At 44.3% G+C, this 22998-nt stretch overlaps 1 protein-coding gene across 6 annotated transcripts in view; it reads left to right on the plus strand.

Annotated features, from left to right (window-relative positions):
* LOC137425345 (uncharacterized) overlaps positions 1 to 22998 on the plus strand; it is a 143222-nt gene that overhangs the window by 107600 nt on the left and 12624 nt on the right. For 2 of the 6 annotated variants that reach the window (XM_078776579.1, XM_078776580.1), the window contains exons 3-7: positions 512 to 572; positions 767 to 1657; positions 1865 to 2608; positions 13660 to 13722; positions 14860 to 15007. In XM_078776579.1, coding sequence (XP_078632705.1) covers positions 512 to 572; positions 767 to 1657; positions 1865 to 2608; positions 13660 to 13722; positions 14860 to 15007 — 1907 coding nt within the window. The remainder of the gene's footprint in view (positions 1 to 511; positions 573 to 766; positions 1658 to 1864; positions 2609 to 13659; positions 13723 to 14859; positions 15008 to 22998) is intronic. The other 4 variants (XM_078776583.1, XM_078776585.1, XM_078776582.1 and 1 more) reach the window with 3 other exon arrangements.

Consider the following 22998-nt stretch of genomic DNA (forward strand, 5'->3'; position numbering starts at 1 on the left):
CACCTTCTGTGTACATGGGGTCTCAAACTTGGGTTTGAATTGGGGTGTTGTATGGAGGTTCACTACTTGTTCACAGGCTGGCAGGATGGCATAAAGGTATGCACACTCGCCTCTGAGCTGTCTAGCCTGTATTTTAATCCCGTCCCGGTTATAAATTGTCATCCCAGTGTTTCACAGGCAGAGAGATTCATCAATGTGTATGTCGTCATCCCTTGGATAAACGTTAAACTTTGGCATCCCTTCTGCTGGCATTAGTTGGTGGATATTAAATATCCCATGGTGTCTTTCATGAAGAGTAGGCGAGCTATCGCCAGCACCATGAACAAATTCCAAAATCCTTCCCTGATTTCCTGTGTCGGACCCGTCCAGGATTGTAACCCGAGCCAAAGAAACTGCATCAGCAGCACCGAAACGATGTATCGTGCTTTTCTCTGATGCACTTGTTCAGTCAAAATGTGCCATTAGTTATCAAACATGTCATTTTGTCTTTTCTCCATCCCATTTCCTTCAGGTTTGATGATCTTAACAAAAGTGAATTGAATTGCAGCCCTGCAGGCTTTCCTCACTTACCTGTGAGTTTGCAAATAGTTGTAGAATACAGTTGAAGTTGCCAAAGCTCTGACTGGCCACTTTAATTTCTGGCCTCCGTTAATCTATCATTTCTGGAAATTGTATGTGCTGCTGCCTCTCTTACTGCATGTATATCTTTAGTCCAAATATACAAATTGTTTGTTGTTACTCTTACCTGACACCCAACCATACTCAGGGTTTTGCAGATTACCAGAGAGGGATGACAGGACGAAGGGCAGGAGTATGGCCAAGGGAGCCTGCGCGTACAGCCAACAGCTTCTTGCTCTCAAGCAACGCTCATCCCCTAGCTGTTTATCCACGAGCGGCTATTCCCCCTCGGCTCGGGCCTCCCGGGATCGGTAGCTTTTCTGCGGCCGAAGGCCGTAGCTCTACTGTGGACTCTCTTTGTCTGGAACGCAGTGCTGCTATCACCAGTGCATTTCAGCTACCTTGGGCACGCGCGCATGCAGGGATAGCGTTGGCACCATCCACCCATCCGGAGCACAGCCGCCTGTCAGCTCTCGCAGTATCGGGACCCTTCCCGAGGCCCTTTGCTCTCGTCCCTCTTGACCCACCACGGCGCTGCCTCTATCTTCCCCTTGAGTCATGCGCTGTCCCAAGACCTACTTTACCCTGTGGAAAAACGTCTGTACTCCTTCCCGAGACCTGCCCAACTGTCGCATTGCCTTGCTTGGATGCTGGGCCCTGTCTCAGGGCCAATAGAGAAACAGCCAACACTACAGCCTCAGGTAGTCCACCACCTGCACTTGAACGACAGGCTCGCCGTCCTGTTGACTGGCCTCTTGATTTGTCAGCAAGACCTCAGGTCGAGTCTAACGGACACCATCCCATTACACCAGTTACAATGGTTACAGCTTCCTCCTGCATAGATCGATCGCCCCCAATGCCTGTTTTAACACCTTGCCCAGTGAGAGATCTTGGCATGACAAGAATGAGCTCTGGTTCTCCACTTCAAAGAGTCCTGACGCCTGTGGGTGCAGCTCCGAATCGTGCATCCCCTGGGCCAGCCCTACAACAGCGCAGTTCATCTTGTCCACGAATTGGGCAGCCAGGTCCCCCACCTCAGGTAAATGTGCAACAGACCAACAGTAATATTAAAATGCTTCCATGTGTTCTGTTCATAATGATGCATTGTTTTATTTGATTGCATAAAACTTTCTTTTTAACAGTCTTGCCTTTGAGGGAATGCGTGAAACAACTACTCGTACAGTTTATTTTGATTACTAAATAGTACATTGCGCTCATATGTTATCCCCTTGCTTCTTTTGTCTAGACTCAGGCCCGACTTGGACTCCCTTTGGGCCGTCCTGCCTCAGCTTCTCCCTTGCAACCTGGTACATGTCCTCTTGATTGGACGTCTGCAAACACTGTCCCTTGTCGCACCTCTTCATCACGGTGCCCATCAGAAATTCGTCCGGCCTTCTCGTTTCCACCACAGCCTTCTCCAGACTTGTACTCACACTGGCAGCAGATTTTTCCAGCAATAGGGCTTGTTTCCTCATCTGCCTTTGTTCCATTCCAAGCTTCAAATTTTCGATCCTTGTTTGTGACTAGCACTACAGAAGCAACATCGCATGAACGATTTTCATCCATCCAGGTCCAACCACAGTCATCAGCACAGCAGCAGCAAATTTGGGATACACGACTCCAGGCCACTTGGGCTGTTAGCTCTAACTTGTCCTCAAAGAACGGTCTTCGAGAAGTAGCAGACACCGCATGTGTTATGGCTGCAAGGCAAGCACTTGATAGCAATTCTGAGCATGTTGCAGCCGCCAATGGAGCTCAGTTTGATATGAGTGGACATTGGCATCAGTGGAGCCATGAAGTAGGGGAACAGCTGGATGAGAATTTGGAGGATGGTGAAGACTCGTCTACTCGTCTAGACAAGCCGCGTCAATCTGGCTTGACAAAGCGTATTGCAAATTCAGCAGGCTACGTCGGAGACCGGCTGAAATGTGTCACTGCAGAACTATATGGTGATTCCAGCAAGCTGGGACGTGAGCAAAGGGCATTACAGGTGCCTGTTTTTCTTCCACTTCTTTAAATATAGTATTTACTATTTTTTCCCGTTTAATGTTTATTTGGGTTTTTTTTTTTCCTAATCTTCCTTTATATTGCTTTATCTGTTTGTCTGTTTGTCCTTTTTTATCTTTCAATTTTTCTCTCAGCTTGTCTTTTGTTTTTTGCTCTCTGTCTCCTTCGCACCCTACTCTGTGCACCAATCCCGACCCCTTATCCCCCACCACCACCACCCTATCTCTTCTACCACTTCCCCTCTCTCCTTACTTTCCTCTACCCCATCTCCTCTCTCAGCTTCTTCACCACCTTATCCCTTCTCCAGCTGCTCCCATGTATGCTACATCTTCTCCACCCCTTAGATACTTTGTTCTCTACTCTCACTTTCACCCTCTCTCCTCTCCTCCCTTTCCACTGTATTGCTTCCCTCCAACTTCCACTCTATCTCTTCCTCACTCTCCTTCCGCCCCCTCACCACTTCCACCTTATTTCTTCCTTCTGTCCTCTTTCTACTCTGTCTGCTCTCTCCACCCCCCATGTACCCTCACCCCACACCCTACCTCGTCTCCCCTTTCTTCTTTATCCCCCTCATCACTTCTTTGACCTCATCCCTTCTCCCAACTTCCCCACCATCTTATCCCTTCACCTGTTTCCATCCTATCTCTTCTCCACCCCATACATTTTTCCCCATGTCCTCTACACCATGCCTATACCCTCTTTCCTTTTCTCTCGTTCCACCCTCTTGGGCACGTGCACTCCAAGGGCCTGGTGTTAGCTTAGTGGTTAGGGTGCCAGCTTGGGATCCTAGGATCCTGGGTTCAAATCCTGGTCGATCGCTGGATTAACGCCGGGGGGGGGGGGGGGGGGGGGGTTGACTCAGCCTGTCATCCTTCCGAGGTCGGCAAATTGAGTACCAGTTCACTGGTAATTCCCTGTGTGTCGCAAGAGGCACCCTCAAGGGTTGGTGGCAGGAAGGGCATCCGACTGTAAAACATTGCTTCAAAAGGGGACCATGGTGCCCAAAAAAGGCCAACCCCCACTGTGGGGAAAAATGGCCTCTAACGGCAGTTCCACCCTCTATTCCCTGCCTCTGCCACCTTATCTCTTTTCCCCACTATCTTTCCCACCTCTCCCCTCAATTTCTCCCTACTCGTATCTTTGGCCCATGCCTCTCCCATTTATTCTTCCCTCTCCTTCGGGGGTGTAGCCAAGGTTTACTTGCAGGGATCTCGCACTCCCTGCTTCAACACCTTTTTGTGGTGCTTCTATAAATTTAAGTGAAAATGAAATGGAAATTGACTTTCTGCGATACATGTTTTAATCTTATTAAAACCAGGCTATCAATGATCATAGTTATGCTTAAAAAATTCCCAAAACGCTTAAATTGAGGTTACAGCACTTGTTAAAAGGTACTTGGGATACCACACCCACCGATACCTGTTGTGATGCATGCCTACCATGAAATTATTTGTGGAAACATCACCAAGCGCATGATCAATAGCCAGGTTTTTCAACCAACGGCTCTTCACATGTTCTGCAGCCATATGATGCAAAAAATAAGGGAAAAGTTCCTAAAGTATATGCTGTACTGCGATTTATGTTTTGATTTCCATCTGAAAAAATCATCTTATCATTGACATTTAAAGTAATCATGGCGCAGCCGTGTTCCTACTTTCCCACGTATCTTTGCAGGGGCTCATAAAGATGTCAAAAGGTTAGTTACTTTGGAAACGGTATTATAGCGACAGGCTCCTCGTTCTCATACATTGAAAACCTATCCAACTTTACTTGTAAGTACTGTACCATTAAAATGGTTACTAACATTTCAATTAATTCGAACACAACTACATTTTCAATATATGTGTGCAATGTGTCGAGCCCGTGTGTTTTCCTGAGCGCTAACAAGCTGATGGAACTGCGAGGAGCGAGCAGTTAGTATCGACAATCAAATTGGAAAACACGATGGTAAATTTCAGTTTTGGAAAAAGCAAATACATCTTCGTTGAAGAACATTATTATTACTAGCATGGATCCATGGGAATTCCACATAATGTAAAATATGACTCCAAGACCACAGCTCTCTCCCCTCCCCCCCCCTCTCTTCTCCCTCCCACCTCAAACCCCATTCCACCTCCCCCCCCCCCCCCCATCTACACACACTCCCAACCCACCCCCAACCCCCACACTCTCCACTCATCCCCCTCCACGCCCACTCTTCTTTCCTTCTCTCTCCTCACCCTCCCTCTACACTCTCTCTCTCACCCCGTCCCCCCCCCCCCAAACCCTCTTCCTTCCACCCTATCTCCCCATCCTCTCCATCTCTCCCCCCATGCCCCTTCCCCCAAATCCCTACCCCTCACTTTCTCTGTCCCCTCTTTCCCAACCCCCCCCCCCCCCACCCCCGCAGCTGTGAAGAGCTTTCAAAGGGGGTCCTATATATAGTATTTCAAAGTAGTTATGACGCTCCTGTCCCCCATCTCTTCTTCTCCCTCTTTCCTTTCCGTCCTTCCCTCCCCTCTTTCAACCCCGCCCCTCTCCTTCGATCTTCTCCTTCTCCCCCCTCTTCCTTTCCCTGCGACCAGGAAGAGCTTTCAACGGAGTTCTACATAGCATGCATGCATCGTATTGCTAGAGGTCCCTCGAGGTGTTGCACATTAAATCAAAAGAAATCCGGGGAAAAGACTGACAGTGAAAACCCAAGGGGACAGGTCCAAACCCTCTACCCGTGGCCTGGAAGAGCTTTCAAAGGGATCCTATATAGCATCTCACAAAACAGCAGCAGGGACCCGTTCATTTTTCCCCAGGTTTTTAAAAAACGTTCATTTTATTTCCCAGATTTACCCCAATTTCATTCAGACCATCTCGAGGGACTTCTAAATATGCAAACACATTTCAAATATACCTTACGGATAAGAAATCACCTAAGGGAACAGGTCCTAAAGCAACACATGTAGTTGTTGTTGTTTTTTTTGTTGTTTTTTTGTATACAGAATCGAGGCTCGTGAAAGAGCTAACATTTACTTCACAAACAAATCAACCAGACAAACAAAATATATAAAAAGAGGGAGCGGAAGACAAGATGGGGAGAGAATGGGAAGCACACAAACACAACATTTGAGAGCAGGGAGATGTGTGGGAGGGAGAGGGCTTGGGGGGAGGAGGCGTGGGAAGGAGGGGGGGTGGGAGAAGTATAAAACACAGGGACACCAAGGACTTCCAGGACAGAAGTTGGTATTTCAAAAAAGTGGAATTGGGGTGAAATTAGCGGGGGTAGTTAGTCATTTTAAAAGCTTATTTTTGTCTAAAAACGTCTGATTTTGTCCGATTTTTCTTGGGATTTGTTTCAGTCAAGTCCTAAACTGTCAGCGACAGTCGAAAATGATATCACAAAAAATAAGATCACAGGTATAAATTGTGGGATAGCTTGAAAGAGTTTAGCTTTGTGAGACCTCAAAGCACAGGAAATTTTTAAACATTAATAAAACAAAATCCCAAGACCCCACAAACACTCTACTTACCTTATACTTCTCAGGAAACGCTAGTCTCTCCAAATATCCACACGTAACGCACTCACGTAACCACAGCACGACACAGGCAACTTGCAGAGATTCATGTACATCAGAAGCCTGTGAGGCCTGACAACCAACACGTAATGGTGGCGATTATATTTTGAAGCCCCTCCCTGAATTGCAGACTGCAGACTGGCGAATAATATATAAGTAGATAATTGTGGTTCTTATTATTATTTTCCGCACTATTATTACTATATCATACCTCTAAATAAAAGAGGAACTGATATTAAAAAATAAAGAACTGTATTTGTACAGTTGGGAATAGAGCCTGTGATTGATGCTGTGAAGAGGAACAGGTTGAGATGGTTTGGTCATGTGTTGAGGAAGGATGAAAGTGACTGGTTGAGAAGAGTGATGGAAATGAATGTAGAAGGAAGTAGAGGACGGGGAAGACCGAGAAAGACTTGGCTAAAGATGGTCGAAGAAGAAATGCGGGCAAGGGGGTTAACAAGGAGAGATGCAGAAAATAGGGCAAAATGGAGAAGATTGTCATGGAGGGACTGCAAGGCTAACCCCCGCTCTTGCAGGGAAAATGGCCTTAAAATGTCTGTTGTTGTTGTTCTATTTGTACAGAACTTGCCACTTATAATAAAACGTTCCGATTAAAATAAATAAACTCAGGATACATGTGGAACTCAGTGATATGATTCGGCTTTATCCATCTATTAATCTGACTGGTTGCTAGCATAGATGATATACATGTACAAACACAAATTTGACTGGACTGACAGAAAATTCTCCCCAAAAAGGTCATCAAATGTAAAATGTAACAAGTTGACAAAGGTATGGTAACCACTGTGGAAAGCAAATAAAGCCATTGCTTCGGGTGTTTGCCCTTCATGGAGCAAGCAAAAAGCAAGTTTGTTTTTTTTGTTTTTTTGAAATTCCAACTTCTTTCCTGGAAGTCCTTGCAGTGTTCATATGTTTTATACCTCTCCCACCTCCCCCAAAGCCCTCCCCCTCCCACATTTCTCCCGTTGTCCCTGCTCTCAAATGTTGTGTTTATGTCCTTCCCCCTCTCTCCCCATCTTGTCTGCCGCTCCCCTTATTTTTTGTGTTTTGTGTGTCGGTTTGACTTTTTGTGTGATTAATGTTAGCTCTTTCACGAGCCTCGATCTTGTATACAAAAAAGAAAAGAAAAAAAAAAGTGGGTCTAGTTTTGACTACCTTGACAAAGTATAGTGTTCCCCCAGCTTCCCATTAGGCCTTGCATGTTTTACCAACATGGTGGGTTCACCTGCATTTTGAGATAAACTCGACTTCCTGTGTGGCCTTTTGGATCGGAACCAAAATGACAATCTTCACATGCTGAAGGCAACTCATTTTGGCTTGAAAACCAATATAGATGAAGATTGGACAGGTAAGCAATAGTCCAAAGAAAAAGTGAAAATTTAATCAAAAGACAGCGAGGTCACAGAAATTAGTGAACGAATCACCATCTCGGAGGAGTAACTGGCACAAAGTCGGGGCAATTCCATGTTATTATTTTATTAACAATTGTGTTATTGTCTTTCTTTCTTCCAGTTTGGAAACACAGTAAGAAGCCTGGGCTAGGTATGATTAATGAGTGTAATAAAGATTGTGGCTAAGGATGGGCGCTGATATAAGATGGTGGTATACTGTTGCTTGGATCCCTAGACTCGTTGAGGGAATAGTGGGATAGAAAAGCCTCAGGAAAGTGGTTCCGCAGACGGGAAAAGTCAGGAAGAAAAGAGTTGTTTTCCAAAATCTCAGTTGACTGCACACATCAGATAAGACCTCTCCGTGGTCGCTCTAGGAAAGGTCTTGGCTGACGTTTTGCTGGCTCGTCAGGGAAATAGTTAGGTGGGTTCTTTTTATGATCCTTTCTGGAGCAATAGGCTGACACTGATATCTGCCAGGATTGAAAAACATCTTCCATTTCTAAGGTCAATGTCTAATAATTTACATATCAGCAAAAAGTGATGCAGCTGCTGACTGCTTAGTAGTGGGGTAGTGTGTTGTACAACACTGTGTGGAGTCACCTGAAAAAAATGGAGAGGGTTTTCCAGAGCATTCGAGAGGTCGTTTATGTATATGAGGAACAGGACTGGGTCCAATACACTGCCTTGGGGAACTCCAGCCTCCACTGAAAAGACACATGTATCCTGAGAATAGAGGAGTGGGTTTCATTGATAGCGACACGTTCACTGCATGAGTGAAGATAGTCATCAAGCCAGGAATGAAAGCCGCTTTGTAGGCCACAGGCAGAGAGCTTGGCAAGCAAACCATGATGCCAGACTGTATCGAATGCCCGAGATATGTTAAAGGAGACGGTCCTGTCTTGTTTGAGGTTTAGGGCCTCCGACCATTGCTCAACCATGCACTAATCATTGCATTGCTAACCATTGATGTGCCCAGGAAGACTGTCCAGACCTCGTGTTTTTGCATTTAGAGTCAACAGCCATTGCTAAACTACTTCCCAAGCATTACATTTGATAACTATTGCATTGTTTGAAAGGTATAATAAAATCACGAATTTAATGTGTATATAGCTTGGGCATGTATAAAAATAATTCTTTACATTTATGAAAATAAAATAAAATTTGCACTTTGTTACCTTTTCTTGGGCCAAAAACGCTCTCGGCTGGCCAAGTCTTTCAGGAACCGGCTGGCCAGGCCCTGACATTCGACTGAAGTTGACAGGAATTTGTTATTTGTTGATGGTGTGAGCAACACCTTGCCAACTGTTTGTACAAGACAAGGATCTTTAACATCCACCCACCAACTATTGCTAGCAGATTGGACATCAAGCTTAACGTCATCCATCCGAAGGATGGCACAGTTTATGCAGCAATGCCCGCAAAGCAGCAACCCCAACAGTTTAAGTTTATATTTGGATCAATAATCAAACCCAGGCTAGATATCTCATGGGTAAGTGTGCTCCCTCTGAACCATCCTGTTGGAATGATTTAAATGTGAAATTGCATTTTTAATGAGGGTGGCATCATTTGATTCAAAAAAGGCTGCGACTGCAGCTTTTGTTCCTCATACGGCCGTAAAATACTGGTCTGTGGCATATACTCAAGAGGATCAAAAGCCCCTTGAGAAATCTTGGTGACACTCATGTTCCCTAAATGTTCTTCCCAACCTCTATCTTTCTGTTCTCCCTCTCACTTTCCCATTCTCTTCTCTGTTCATCCTCTCTCCATCCTCTCCCCCTGCTTCTTACCCCTTGTTCCCTTTTTCTTCTTCTTTGCATCATCCCTTTATCTTCTCCCATGTGTTCTCCCTTCATCTTCTCCCTCATGTCCTCCCTTTCTTTTCTCCCCCGTATCCCCCCTTAATCTTCTCCCTCGTATCCCCCCTTTATCTTCTCCCTTGTATCCCCCCATAATCTTCTCCCTTGTGTTCTCCCTTTATCTTCTCCCTTGTGTTCTCCCTTTATCTTCTCCCTCATATCCTTCCTTTATCTTCTCCCTTGTGTTCTTCCTTTATCTTCTCCCTTGTGTTCTCCCTTTATCTTCTCCCTTGTATTCTCCCTTTATCTTCTCCCTTGTATTCTCCCTTAATCTTCTCCCTTGTATCCCCCCTTAATCTTCTTCCTCGTATCCCCCCTTTATCTTCTCCCTTGTATCCCCCCTTAATCTTCTCCCTTGTGTTCTCCCTTAATCTTCTCCCTTGTGTTCTCCCTTTATCTTCTCCCTTGTGTTCCCCCTTTATCTTCTCCCTTGTATCCCCCCTTAATCTCTCCCTTGTATCCCCCCTTAATCTCTCCCTTGTATCCCCCCATAATCTTCTCCCTTGTGTTCTCCCTTTATCTTCTCCCTTGTGTTCTCCCTTAATCTTCTCCCTTGTGTTCTCCCTTAATCTTCTCCCTTGTGTTCTCCCTTAATCTTCTCCCTTGTGTTCTCCCTTTATCTTCTCCCTCATATCCTTCCTTTATCTTCTCCCTTGTGGTCTTCCTTTATCTTCTCCCTTGTGTTCTCCCTTCATCTTCTCCCTTGTGTTCTCCCTTTATCTTCTCCCTTGTGTTCTCCCTTTATCTTCTCCCTTGTGTTCTCCCTTAATCTTCTCCCTTGTGTTCTCCCTTTATCTTCTCCCTCATATCCTTCCTTTATCTTCTCCCTTGTGTTCTTCCTTTATCTTCTCCCTTGTATTCTCCCTTAATCTTCTCCCTCGTATCCCCCCTTTATCTTCTCCCTCGTATCCTCCCTTTATCTTCTCCCTCGTATCCCCCCTTTATCTTCTCCCTCGTATCCCCCCTTTATCTTCTCCCTCGTATCCTCCCTTTATCTTCTCCCTCGTATCCCCCCTTTATCTTCTCCCTCGTATCCCCCCTTTATCTTCTCCCTCGTATCCCCCCTTTATCTTCTCCCTCGTATCCCCCCTTTATCTTCTCCCTCGTATCCCCCCTTTATCTTCTCCCTTGTATCCCCCCTTAATCTCTCCCTTGTATCCCCCCTTAATCTTCTCCCTTGTGTTCTCCCTTTATTTTCTCCCTTGTGTTCTCCCTTAATCTTCTCCCTTGTGTTCTCCCTTAATCTTCTCCCTTGTGTTCTCCCTTAATCTTCTCCCTTGTGTTCTCCCTTTATCTTCTCCCTTGTGTTCTCCCTTTATCTTCTCCCTTGTATTCTCCCTTAAACTTCTCCCTTGTGTTCTCCCTTTATCTTCTCCCTCGTATCCCCCCTTTATCTTCTCCCTTGTATCCCCCCTTAATCTCTCCCTTGTATCCCCCCTTAATCTCTCCCTTGTATCCCCCCTTAATCTTCTCCCTTGTGTTCTCCCTTTATCTTCTCCCTTGTGTTCTCCCTTAATCTTCTCCCTTGTGTTCTCCCTTTATCTTCTCCCTTGTGTTCTCCCTTTATCTTCTCCCTTGTATTCTCCCTTAATCTTCTCCCTTGTATCCTCCCTTTATCTTCTCCCTTGTATTCTCCCTTAATCTTCTCCCCCATGTCCTCCCTTTCTTTTCTCCCTCATATCCCCCCTTTATCTTCTCCCTTGTATTCTCCCTTAATCTTCTCCCTTGTATCCTCCCTTTATCTTCTCCCTTGTATCCCCCCTTTATCTTCTCCCTTGTATCCCCCCTTTATCTTCTCCCTCGTATCCCCCCTTTATCTTCTCCCTCGTATCCCCCCTTTATCTTCTCCCTTGTATCCTCGCTTTATCTTCTCCCTTGTGTTCTCCCTTCATCTTCTCCCTCATATCCTTCCTTCATCTTCTCCCTTGTATCCTACCTTTATCTTCTCCCTCATATCCTCCCTTCATCTTCTCCCTCATATCCTTCCTTCAGCTTCTCCCTTGTGTTCTCCCTTCATCTTCTCCCTCATATCCTCCCTTTATCTTCTCCCCTGTATCCTCCCTTCATCTTCTCCCTTGTGTCTTCCCTACAACTTCTCCCTTATATCCTCCCTTCATCTTTTCCCTTGTATCCTCCCTTCATCTTCTCCCTTGTATCCTCCCTTTATCTTCTCCCTTGTATCCTCCCTTTATCTTCTCCCTTGTATCCTCCCTTTATCTTCTCTCTTGTATCCTCCCTTCATCTTCTCTCTTGTTATCCTCCCTTCATCTTCTCCCTTGTATCCTCCCTTCATCTTCTCCCTCGTAGCTTCCTTTTATCTTCTCCCTTGTGTTCTCTCCATCTTCTCCCTTGTGTTCTCTCCATCTCCCTTGTGTTCTCCCTTCATGTTCTCCCTCGTAACCTCCCTTTCTCTTCTCCCTCCTGTCCTCTTTATATTCTCCCTTGCACCTCCATTTCTCTTCTCACTTGTGCTCTCCCTTTTTCTTCTCCCTCATGCCCCTCCCTTTATCTTCTTCCTCATGCCCCTCCCCTTCTCTTCTCCCTCATGCCCGCCCTTTTTCACCTCCATCTTGCCCGCACTTTATGGATTCCCTTATGCCCTATGCCCTCCCTTCATCGATTTCCTCACGCCCTTTCCTCATCGACTCCTTTGTTCCCTCACTTCATCTACTCCCTCGTGCGCTCCCTTCATCTATTCCCTTGCACCATCCCTTCATCTACTCCCTCGCGTCCTCCCTCTCTCTCTCTCTCCTTTTTTCTCACGCCCTCCCTTTCTCTTCTCCCTCGAGTCCTCGCTTTCTCTTCTCCCTCGAGTCCTCCCTTTCTCTTCTCCCTCGAGGCCTCCCTTTCTCTCCTCTCTCGCGGCCTCGCTTTTTCTTCTCACTCACACCATCCCTTTCTCTTCTCCCTCGCATCCTCCCTTCCTCTTCTCACTCATGCTCACCCTTTCGCATCTCCCTCGCACCGTCCCTTTCTCTTCTCCCTCGAGTCCTCCCCTTCTCTTCTCTCTCGCGTCCTCGCTTTTTCTTCTCCCTCGCTTCCTCCCTCTATCTTCTCCCTTATGCCTTCCCTCTCTCTTTTCTTCCTCATGTCCTCCCTCTCTCTTCTCCTCATGTCCTCCCTCTCTCTCCTCCCTTGCGCTCTCCCTTTCTCTTCTCCCTTGTGCTCTCCCTCTCTCTCTTCTCCCTGGTGCTCTCCCTCTCTCTTCTCACTCACGTCTGCCCTTTCTGTTTTCACTTGCTTCTCCCTTTATCTTCTCCCTCGCGCCCTCACTCTCTTTTTCCTCGCAACCTCTCTCTCCTCCCTGTCACTTCTCCCTTATGCTCTCTCTATCTTCTTCCTCGCAACCTCCCTTTCCTTTCTCCCTCACTCCCTCCCTTCCTTTAACCCCCCATGCCCTCCCTTTCTTTTCTCCCTCGCGACCTCCCTTTGTCTCCTCCCTCAGACCTCCCTTTCTCTTCTCCCTCGCGACCTCCCTTCCTTTAACCCCCCATGCCCTCCCTTTCTTTTCTCCCTCGCGACCTCCCTTTGTCTCCTCCCTCAGACCTCCCTTTCTCTTCTCCCTCGCGACCTCCCTTTGTCTCCTCCCTCGTGTCCTGCCTTTCTCTTCTCCCTCTTGCCCTCCCTTTGGCTTCTCTCTTGCTCCCTCCCTTTGGCTTCTCTCTTGCTACCTCCCTTTGGCTTCTTCCTCGTTCCTTCCCTTTCTCTTCTTGCTCACACCCTCCCTTTCTCTTTTTCCCTCGCTCATCCTTATTGGCTTCTTGCTTTCCTGTCCTGTTAGTACTCCTTTTTAGGTCACTCCATCTTTCAATCCACTTATACCCCACCCCTTCACTATTCCTCCTACAGTTCTTTCAGCAGTTTTTTTTTCTCCCTATCTGCTCTCTTCCTTTCAGCTGATGTCCTTTCCCCCTTTTTTTGTTGGTGTTTGTCTTTCATAAAGTGTTTATATATATATATATATATATATACGTATATATATAGAGGACTAGCGAAAAGCAGTTAATTGAATATGAAATGCCTCACGTTTTTGAAATGTGAAAGAAGACTGGCTACACTAACAATGGCAAAACTGCTTGTATTACAATCTAAATCACTAACACCTCAACTCGATCTTAACCCTTAATACCCAACACCTGATCTCATCTCCTATCCCTGAACCCTTACTGCCACTTCCAATCCCCACCCCCTAACCCTCAATCCTGACCCCCACCCCGGCAGCTTTCTAACGGGCGTCCAGGGGAGCGCCGGCCAGGTGCGAGGGGCTGCAGGGATGGTTGGCAGGTGATTGAGGGCCCAGCGCTGCCTGACTAGGCTGCAATGCCTGCCTCACACCTTGCCTAGCACCTCAGTGTCAATTTTTTGTTTGTGTGTGCTTCACTTTTATTTATTTACTGTTGGTTTTCCCTAGTTTTTATCATTTTTTTTTTCAATGTCCATTCTATTCATTTCTTGTTTTGTGAGGCACGCATCACACAAAGTTAGTTCAGCAAGCCAATCTATCTGGTTTATCTTAGCAAGTGAATCTCCTCCTCATTTATTTTAAACGTATAGACTCTGCTCACCACTAAATGTTCTTTCTTAGCAACTCGAGGCACTTCGTTAACTTGGCAAGTAAGAAAAGTTCCTGGTAATGTAATTCACTCCATTACGAAAGTGTTTTACATTGCACTGCAGCATTTATGCTTGCTAGGTACATAATTTGCTAAGTTCTCCGTAAACCACATTGGACTCTGAAAATACTCGTTTTTATTCTTTGAAATACATTATTCCTTTGCATAACTTTTTTGTTTATTTCTTTTCGTTTTGTTATTTTTCTATTTCTTTAGTTTTAAAGTACTTTTCTTATTACCTCCACTCCCAGAACCCCAAACTTCTTATCACACCTTCCTTTTGTTTCTGTGTTGCCTCTGTCTGCTTTGCTTAGCTTCTTTTGTGTTTTTGCTTAGCTCTGCAAAAGACTTTGTGGTATTTTGTGGTTGTTTTATTTATTTATTTTGGTGATTTTTGCATCCTGCTCATTTCCAATGATTTAGCATCCTGTGCATTTCCAATTTTATCATGACCATTTCCACCATTCCACTTCAAAGCGGCAAGCATTCTCTACAGTTGCTTGATTTCATGTTGCAGTGCTTGTGAACATTCATCCTTGATTGATATTAGTTATCCTCATCCTCCTCGCCCATCCACCCTGCTTATGCAGTTGCACTCTTCCCAATCCTTCCATCGCCTTTCTCCCCAGGTCATCATTGCTAATCTGCTTTGTAATTATTACTTGCACACAAGCTTTTATTTACCTCAGCCATGAGTCTTTCTTTTTTTTTTTCTTCCATTCTTTTTGGCATTTTTCCATCCTCTTCTTTAAGCTCCCTCCCCTTCACTGATCTGCCTCTTATCCTCCCATTGATTCCCATCCCCAAGCGTGCTATGCAGCGGTTCTCTGAACTAGAAATGAGGGAGCGAGATGGAAGCCAGGAGTTCAGAGAAGGATCGGATCTGATGAGCCCAGATGGACGACTCCTCACATCTGATGTGATTAATGATCCAGATCGGCAGGACCATGATGATGGTGAGAAATGTCACATTTTTATCATCTACAAGGGAAAATAATTATAAAAGACCTTAAACTGTTAAATAAGGTGGTGAAGAAGGTGTGCAGAAGATGGGAAGGAGGGGCAGTAGACAAATACAGGGTGAGACAACAGTTTGAGGAACAAAATAAAACGAATGCTCATATGCCAGGACTATTCGATCATGATAGGGCATGGAAGACCAACATAACAAGGAATAACAAAAATTAATGCATGAGGAGGCCACTTGGCCCCTCATGCCTGTGCCACACCAACACCACATTAAATATATCCATCAAAACGACTTAATTTCATTGGGGTAATGAGAAATGTGTGGCAGGCTTGGGAATATCACAAGGGTGTTAAGAAATAAAAATGGAATTTTTTGTTGTTGGTGGTGGGGGGAGAGGGATGCAAAGGTAGTTTTAGGGTGAAGAATATACTATACAACACCAACCACACACTATGCCTTGATGAGACCCTCTTACAGACATCACTACCATCACAGATGCACACAATTATCCATCCATACTCAAGCTACCTACAGTGCCTTCAGAAAGTATTCACACCCATTGACTTTTTTCACATTTCGTTGTGTTACAACCTGAATTAAAAATGGATTAAATTGAGATTTGTTTTGTCACATAATGACCCCATAATATCAAGGTGGAAATTATTTTTACACTTTTTTTACAAATGAATGAAAAATGAAAAGCTGAAATGTCTTGAGTAAATAAGTATTCAACCCCTTTGCTCTGACACTCCAAATTGAGCTCAGGTGCATCCAATTCCCTTTGACCATCCTTGAGATGTCTCTACAACTTGATTTAATTAAATTGATTTTAGAAAGAAAAGACATGGTTTAGAAAGGAACACAACTTTCTATATAAGGTCCCACAGTTGACAGTTCATGTCAGAGCAGACACTCTACGATGAAGTCCAAGGAACTGTGCGTAGAACTCTGAGATATAATTGTGAGGAGGCATATATCTGGGGAAGGGTATAAAACAATTTATAGAGTGTTGAAAGTTCCCAAGAGCACAGTGAGCTCCATCATTAGAAAATGCAAAGAATATGGAACTATCCAGACTCTTCCTAGAGCTGGCCGTCTGACCAAACTGAGCAACCGGGCAAGAAGAACCTAGGTAACTAATAACCTAATGACCACTCTGACAGAACTACAGAGTTCCTTGGCTCAGATGGGAGAATTTGCCAGAAGTACAACAGTCTCTGCAACACTTCACAAGTCTAGCTTTTATGGGAGAGTGGCCAGACGGAAGCTACTCCTGAGAATAAGGCACATGAAAGCACACCTGGAGTTTGCCAAAAGGCACGTGAAGGGATCTGAGAGCATGAGGCAAAATATTCTCTGGTCTGATAAAACAAAAATTGAACTCTTTAGCCTGAATGCAAAGCGCTACATCTGGCGGAAACTGAACACAACTCATCACCCATCTAACACCATCCCTACCGTGAAGCATGGTGCTGGCAGCATTATGCTATGGGGATGCTTTTCAGCAGCAGGGACTTGGGAGACCTGTGAGGATAGAGGAAACAATGAATGGAGCCAAATGCAGGCAAATGCTCGACGACGACCTGTTTCAGAGTGCAAAAGACTTGACACTGCGGCAAATATTTATGTTCTAACAGCACAATAACCCCAAGCATGCATATAAAGCAACACTGGAATGGCTTCAAAACAAGACCGTGAATGGCCTTGTGTGCTCAGCCAAAGCCCATACTTGAATCGCATTGAGAATCTGTGGAAAGACTTTAAGATTGCTGTTCACTGACTCTCCCCATCCAACTTGACAGAGCTTGAGCAAATCTGTAAGGGAGAATGGAAAAACTCCCCAAATCCAGATGCGCAAAGCTGATACAGACATACCCAAGAGACTCGGAGCTGTAATCACTGCCAAAGACGCTTCTACGAAATATTGACTCAGGGTTAAATGCTTATGTCAAGTAGGTATTTCTGTATGTCATTTAAAAAAAATTTGTAAGAATTTCTAAAAACAAAATTCCACTTTCACATTATATGGGGTATTATGTGTAGATCAGTGACAAAACTATCTCATTTTAATCCATTTTAAATTCAGGCTATGACACAAGAAAATGTGAAAAAGTCAAGGGGTGGGAATACTTTTCTGAAGGCACTGTACTATGTCCTCATCCACGCAATTAGAAATTGCTTCTTGGAACTCTAAAAGATTTGTTAAACAGGATTTCCCTTTGGTAATTCCATGTTGACTGCCTTTAATTAGTTTGTATTTATTTAAATGGTTCCTCATCTTTTATACCTAATAAATGCCTTCTGCTTCTCCTTAATAGCATTTCTTATCTCACCACTCAACCACCCTGGCCTCTTTCTGCCTCTAGTTTTACACCTCATTGGAATGCACTTACTCTGCACTCTACACATTTGCTCCTTGAAGGTTTCCCATTTCTCTTTGCTGATTGTCCTCGTGTTAGCCTCTTCCAATATGCATCACCCAGCTCTCTCCTCATACCCTCAAGGTTTGCCTTCCTAAAATCTAATAGCCTGACTGACCTATCTACCCCAAACTCTAATTCTTAGCAGAATCCTTGCACACATGATGTTATGGTCACTTGATCCTAATTTCTCCCCTACCTCCACCTCCTCCACCATATTAGGATCATTACTTAAAAGGAGGTCGAACACTGCACTCTCACTCATGGGCCTATCTACAAACTGGGTTAAAAAGAAATCCTGGACTAGTCTCCCTCGCACCATCTGCCAGCAACCCTCTTCTGGTGAAACTGCCAAAATCAAGACTCTCTGCTCACCTTCACTCCTTCATTCCTCTTTTTTCCCGCCTCTGGAACAAACTCCCACACTCTCTTCTATCCCTCTCCTCCCTCCAGGTCTTTAAAACCGCTGTACACCACCATCTCTTATCTTCCCCCATCCAAAACCTTGATCTTTTCTACCCCCGCTAATTCACACCAGATCCACTTTTTTGAAATACCAACTTCTTCCCTGAAAGTCCTTGGTGTCCTTGTGTTTTATATTTCTCCCCCGTCCCCCTTCCTACGCCTCCTCCCCCCAAGCCCTCTCCCTCCCACAGATCTCCCTGCTCTCAAATGTTGTGTTTGTGTGCTTCCCCTTCTCTCCCCATCTTGTCTACCGCTCCCCTTATTATATGTTTTATGTCCGTTTGATCTTTTGTGTGATTAATGTTAGGGCTTTCATGAGCCTCGATGTTGTATACAAAAAGAAAAAGAAAAAAAGAGCTAGGAAAGCCTCATCTGATCTGCCCTTTTTTCTCTGTCCCTGGACCCCCATCTGTCCCTGGCAAGTTAAATCCCCCATTATCAACACTCTTCCCTTACCACATCCTTCTGAATTCTTCATGTACCCTTCCTTTCTCCTCTTCCCTCGCACCAGGAGCTCTATAAAAGCATACCACCAGCGTGGTATTGTTTTTACAATCTCTGATCTCTATCCATAACAGAATCCTCCACCTTAATGCCCTCCTTAATGTGTCACCCTTCCTCTCAATGCAATACTGTCTTTCACTTTTCCTTGACTATGATGATGGAAATACCCAAAAATGCAGTCGTGGAGGAAATAACTGCAATAACAAAATGAACAAAAAAGAGCAATCGGAGATTGCAAACCCTTGCCAGGATGTATTTTCAGTGTTTTTTAAGGTTTTTGTGTTGAAACAAATATGGCGGCTGAACCATGTGACCGATGACATCATCATTATTTATTTTTTTTCCACTAATTTATTCCTAGATTATGCTCAAGAAATGTCATCTTGATCGGATGAAGTTTTGTACTTGTCGAATTATGATATCATAATGGAGGCACCTATGACATCATCATTAACATATTTTATTCCCCATGGAGAGTTCTTTACAATGAGCCATGTCTCAATTTTTTCTATTCAGCGCTTTCAGAGATATAGAGGTGCAAATGTTTTCGGTTTTTCCAAGATGGCGGCCGAACCACGTTACCGATGACGTCATTTTTTTTTCCTCCCCCAATTTATGCCTACATGTCGCTCAAGAAATTTCATCTTGATAGGATGAAGTTTTGTACTTGTCGAATTATGACGTCATAATGGAGGCACCTATGACATCATCAGCAACATATTTTATTCCCCATGGAGAGTTCTCTACAATGAGCCATGTCTCAATTTTTTTCTATTCAGCGCTTTTGGAGATTTAGAGGTTCAATGTTTTTGGGTTTTCCAAGATGGCGGCCGAACCACGTGACCGATGACGTCATAATTATCATTCAAATATTATACAGGTGGAGTTGCACCGATGGTGAAAATTTCCTGTCAATCGGACTAACGGTTGCATAGAAAATCATATTTATTCTGTGCGGACAGACAGACGGACAAACAAAAGGACTCAAATGCAATACCCTCTCAGGCATGGGTAATAATGATGTTTTGGTCCGCTTGCGGTACAGGATGCTTGAGTGGAAATGAACAAATTCATTATTCCCCTTTAGAGGATGAATGATATTGTTTCTTTATGAACATCGCACTTGTTTTATTTAATATTCTATTTGATTCGCTTCCTAATTGTCTGTCGATTTGCGTTTGCTTTATTCACAACTCACCATAGCCCTTGTTTTCGTATCCCTTTTTTAGTTGTCATCTTTATTGCTGTAAGCACGTTGTTAGACTGCCAACAATATAATTTTTGATTTAACTATTTTTACATGTGCTTATAAACATTTTATCTTCTGGAAAGTTGTGTAACTGAAAATTAAACCTTGTGAACAGATAACATTATTAATGTCGAATAACTTGTCTTCTCAGTCAAGTATTCAGTAGTGAGGGATTCATTTGGCAAATGCTTTAGTCTTTTTTTTTTATATAGTGAGAATCATAACAAGATGGAAAAGTTAAATGAGCTTGTCCAAAATGTTTTGTACATTGCAGACTTGTATGTTAATCACGTGATAGTTTTGTGTTTTGTCATGTATCAGAAGCAATAGGATCGGAGAGCATTGACGGTTTTTGTCAAAGACCTGTATTAGTTGAAGGATTACAGAGCAAACAAAGGAAACCGGTAAACGTAATGCTCAGGCGGCCTCCTGGTTCAACGTCGTTACTAAACTGGCAGGAACTGACATCTGCACACGTCACTGCATTACAATTACATTTGCATTAATACATTACACTTTCCCGCCCAACAAAGGCCCATGATGAAGCAGGGTTTGTGCACCTGAGCCGAGTGAGGCAGAGTTAGCGTAGTGGCAGCAGCATTGGACATCCTTAGATGTACCCTCAACGTTTGACTGAGGATTCCCTTCGCAAGGGTCATTGTCCTAATTAACTTTTGTCGGCCGATGATAAATACCCGTATGACCCAAACAAGCAGTACAAATTGCATTTGTATCGTTTGTTAATTCTGTGATAGAAACTTGTGGATCTGCTTGCATGGAGGTCAATGAAGTTGCTGCATCATCAACTGATGGACCTGTATGTTCCCTATCCTTTGACTCTCTCATAAAACATTTGTGTAGCTGATCCTGAAGCACCAATCTTGTGAAACCACCATGGCTTAGCTCCACGACAAATGAAACAGGACCTGTTTGTGAGATGTTAGCCCCAGGTAACCATTGGTCACCGACGCAGTCGTTTTGTGTAAATACCAGATCGCCAATTGGCAATGTACGGATTGTACGCTGAATTGTGCATCCATTATGCTACAGTTACTGTTTCATCTGTTGCACCTCTGTATGAGCAGTGAAGTAGAGAAGTCGATCTAGTGGCATTTTAAGTTGACGCCCACTGAGTAACTTTGCAGGAGTCTCATTAGTCGACGTTCGTGGAGTTGTTCGCTACTTGAACCAGTTTCATGGCGAGAGTGCCACTCTTTATTTTGGTCAGATCCGATTTGACAATGTGCATTGCTTTTTCTGCCAAACCATTAAAGGCAGAGTGGTAGGGAGCAACTTTGACATGCTTAATACCATTTTGTGCCATGAAGTCCTGAAACTCAGCACTGGTGAAAATTTAAGCATTGTCAGAAACCACGATGTCAGGTAATCTATGGGTGGCAAAGGTAGACATCAGTTTCTCATTGGTCGAAGTAGAGGTGGCAGTCGTAGAAATATGTACATCAATCCACTTGGAATAGGCATCTGTGATGACCAGCAGCATTTTATTGTCGGGCAATGGACCAGCATAGTATATGTGAATCCTACTCCTTGGTTGATAGGGGTACTCCCAGTGATGGAGGAGTGCTGGTGCAGGAGCTGGATGAGCACATTGACATGCTTCACATGTCTGCATCATGCTCTCTGTCATGGTTCATGCATGGCCAAAAAAACATAGTTACGAGTGAACTTCATCTTGACTAAGCCTAGATGGGCATCATGCTTCTTTGCTGTAGGTTTAACTCAGTCCTTCATTTGAAGAATGGATGTAATTCTCCCTCAACAATATTAGGCCACCCTGACAACAGAAACATCAGCACCTTTCTCAGCACTGTCTGTTTTGGTATAAGATGCAACTCTTCTTGAATCCACACTTGTATTGGACAGGAATTGCATGAAATGCAATGTCTCTGTTGGAATGGGAACACAGGCTGAGGTCTCATGAAGTGGAATGCTTCTCAGCGCATCAGCCTGACCCAATTGCAGTCCTGACTTGTACTTGAAATGGCAATTATATGCTGACAGTGACAATACCCAATGCTGTATCCTTCCACATGCTATAGTTGGTCTGGCCTTTGCTTTGTTAAACAAAGTTTCAAGAGGCTTGTGGTCATTGTTGATTGTGAATGAATATCCATAGAGATATGAATGAAACCTTTTCGCACACCCAGACCACTGACGGTGCTTCTTTCTCTAACTGCGAATAATTTATTTCTGCTCGTGATTTTGTCCTTGGGTCGCTTATGTGATGTGTGATGTGTGTTTATGTGATGTGTGTTTGTCCTTGGCACATGTGATGGGTCGCTTAGTGCCGTCAATGACATGTGACAGTACGGCCCCGAGACTAAAAAGTGAGGCATCGCAGGAAAGCACCAATGGCCTAGTGCTATCAAAATGCACCAATACAGCAGATGACTGCAACAGTTATTTTGACTTCTCAAAGGCCTTCTGTTGTGGTGATCCCCAGATTAACTTTCTCCATTTCTGGAGTAGAGTTAGCTTTGATGAGAGGTTGGGTATAAATTTACCATCATAGTTCAACAGCACTAAATAAGCTTTTAGCTCAGTCACATTGCTTGGTATAGGTGCTTCAGCAATAGCGTGTACCTTGTTATTTAGAGGATATACAGTCATGTAAAAAAGTAAGTACACCTTCTGGAAGCAGCTTCCAGAAAGACCAGCACTTCTGGAACAATGTGCTCTGGACAGATGAGTCAAAGGTAGAGCTATTTGGCCACAGTACCAGAAGACATGTTTGGCGAAAACCAAAGACAGCATTTGACCACAAGAACCTGATACCAACTGTAAAGCATGGTGGTGGAAATATTGTGGTTTGGGGCAGCTTTGCTGCATCAGGGCATGGGCAACTCACCATCATAGAATCCACTATGAATTCTTCATTGTACAAGAGGGTGCTTGAGGATAATGTGAGGCCATCTGTCGGAAAGTTGAAGCTCAACCGAAGGTGGACCTTGCAACATGACAATGACCCTAAACATACCAGTAAATCCACCAAGGAATGGCTGAAAAGAAAGAAATGGAGGGTTCTGGAATGGCCAAGTCAAAGCCCAGATCTAAATCCCATCGAGATGTTGTGGGGGGATTTGAAACGAGCTGTGCATGCAAGAAACCCCTCAAACATCGCACAGCTGAAATAATTCTGCATGGAGGAGTGGGCAAAAATTTCTCCCAGTCGATGTCAGAGACTGGTATACAGTTACAAGAAACGCCTACTTGAGGTTGTTTCTGCCAAAGGGGGGCAATACCACCTATTAGAGCCAAGGGTGTACTTACTTTTTCCACATGTGAAATTTGCATTTATGTTTATTTAAATTATACAAT

This window comes from Myxine glutinosa, chromosome 4 (assembly GCF_964187855.1).
Source record: "Myxine glutinosa chromosome 4, kmMyxGlut1.1, whole genome shotgun sequence".
NCBI classification, from domain to species: domain Eukaryota; kingdom Metazoa; phylum Chordata; class Myxini; order Myxiniformes; family Myxinidae; genus Myxine; species Myxine glutinosa.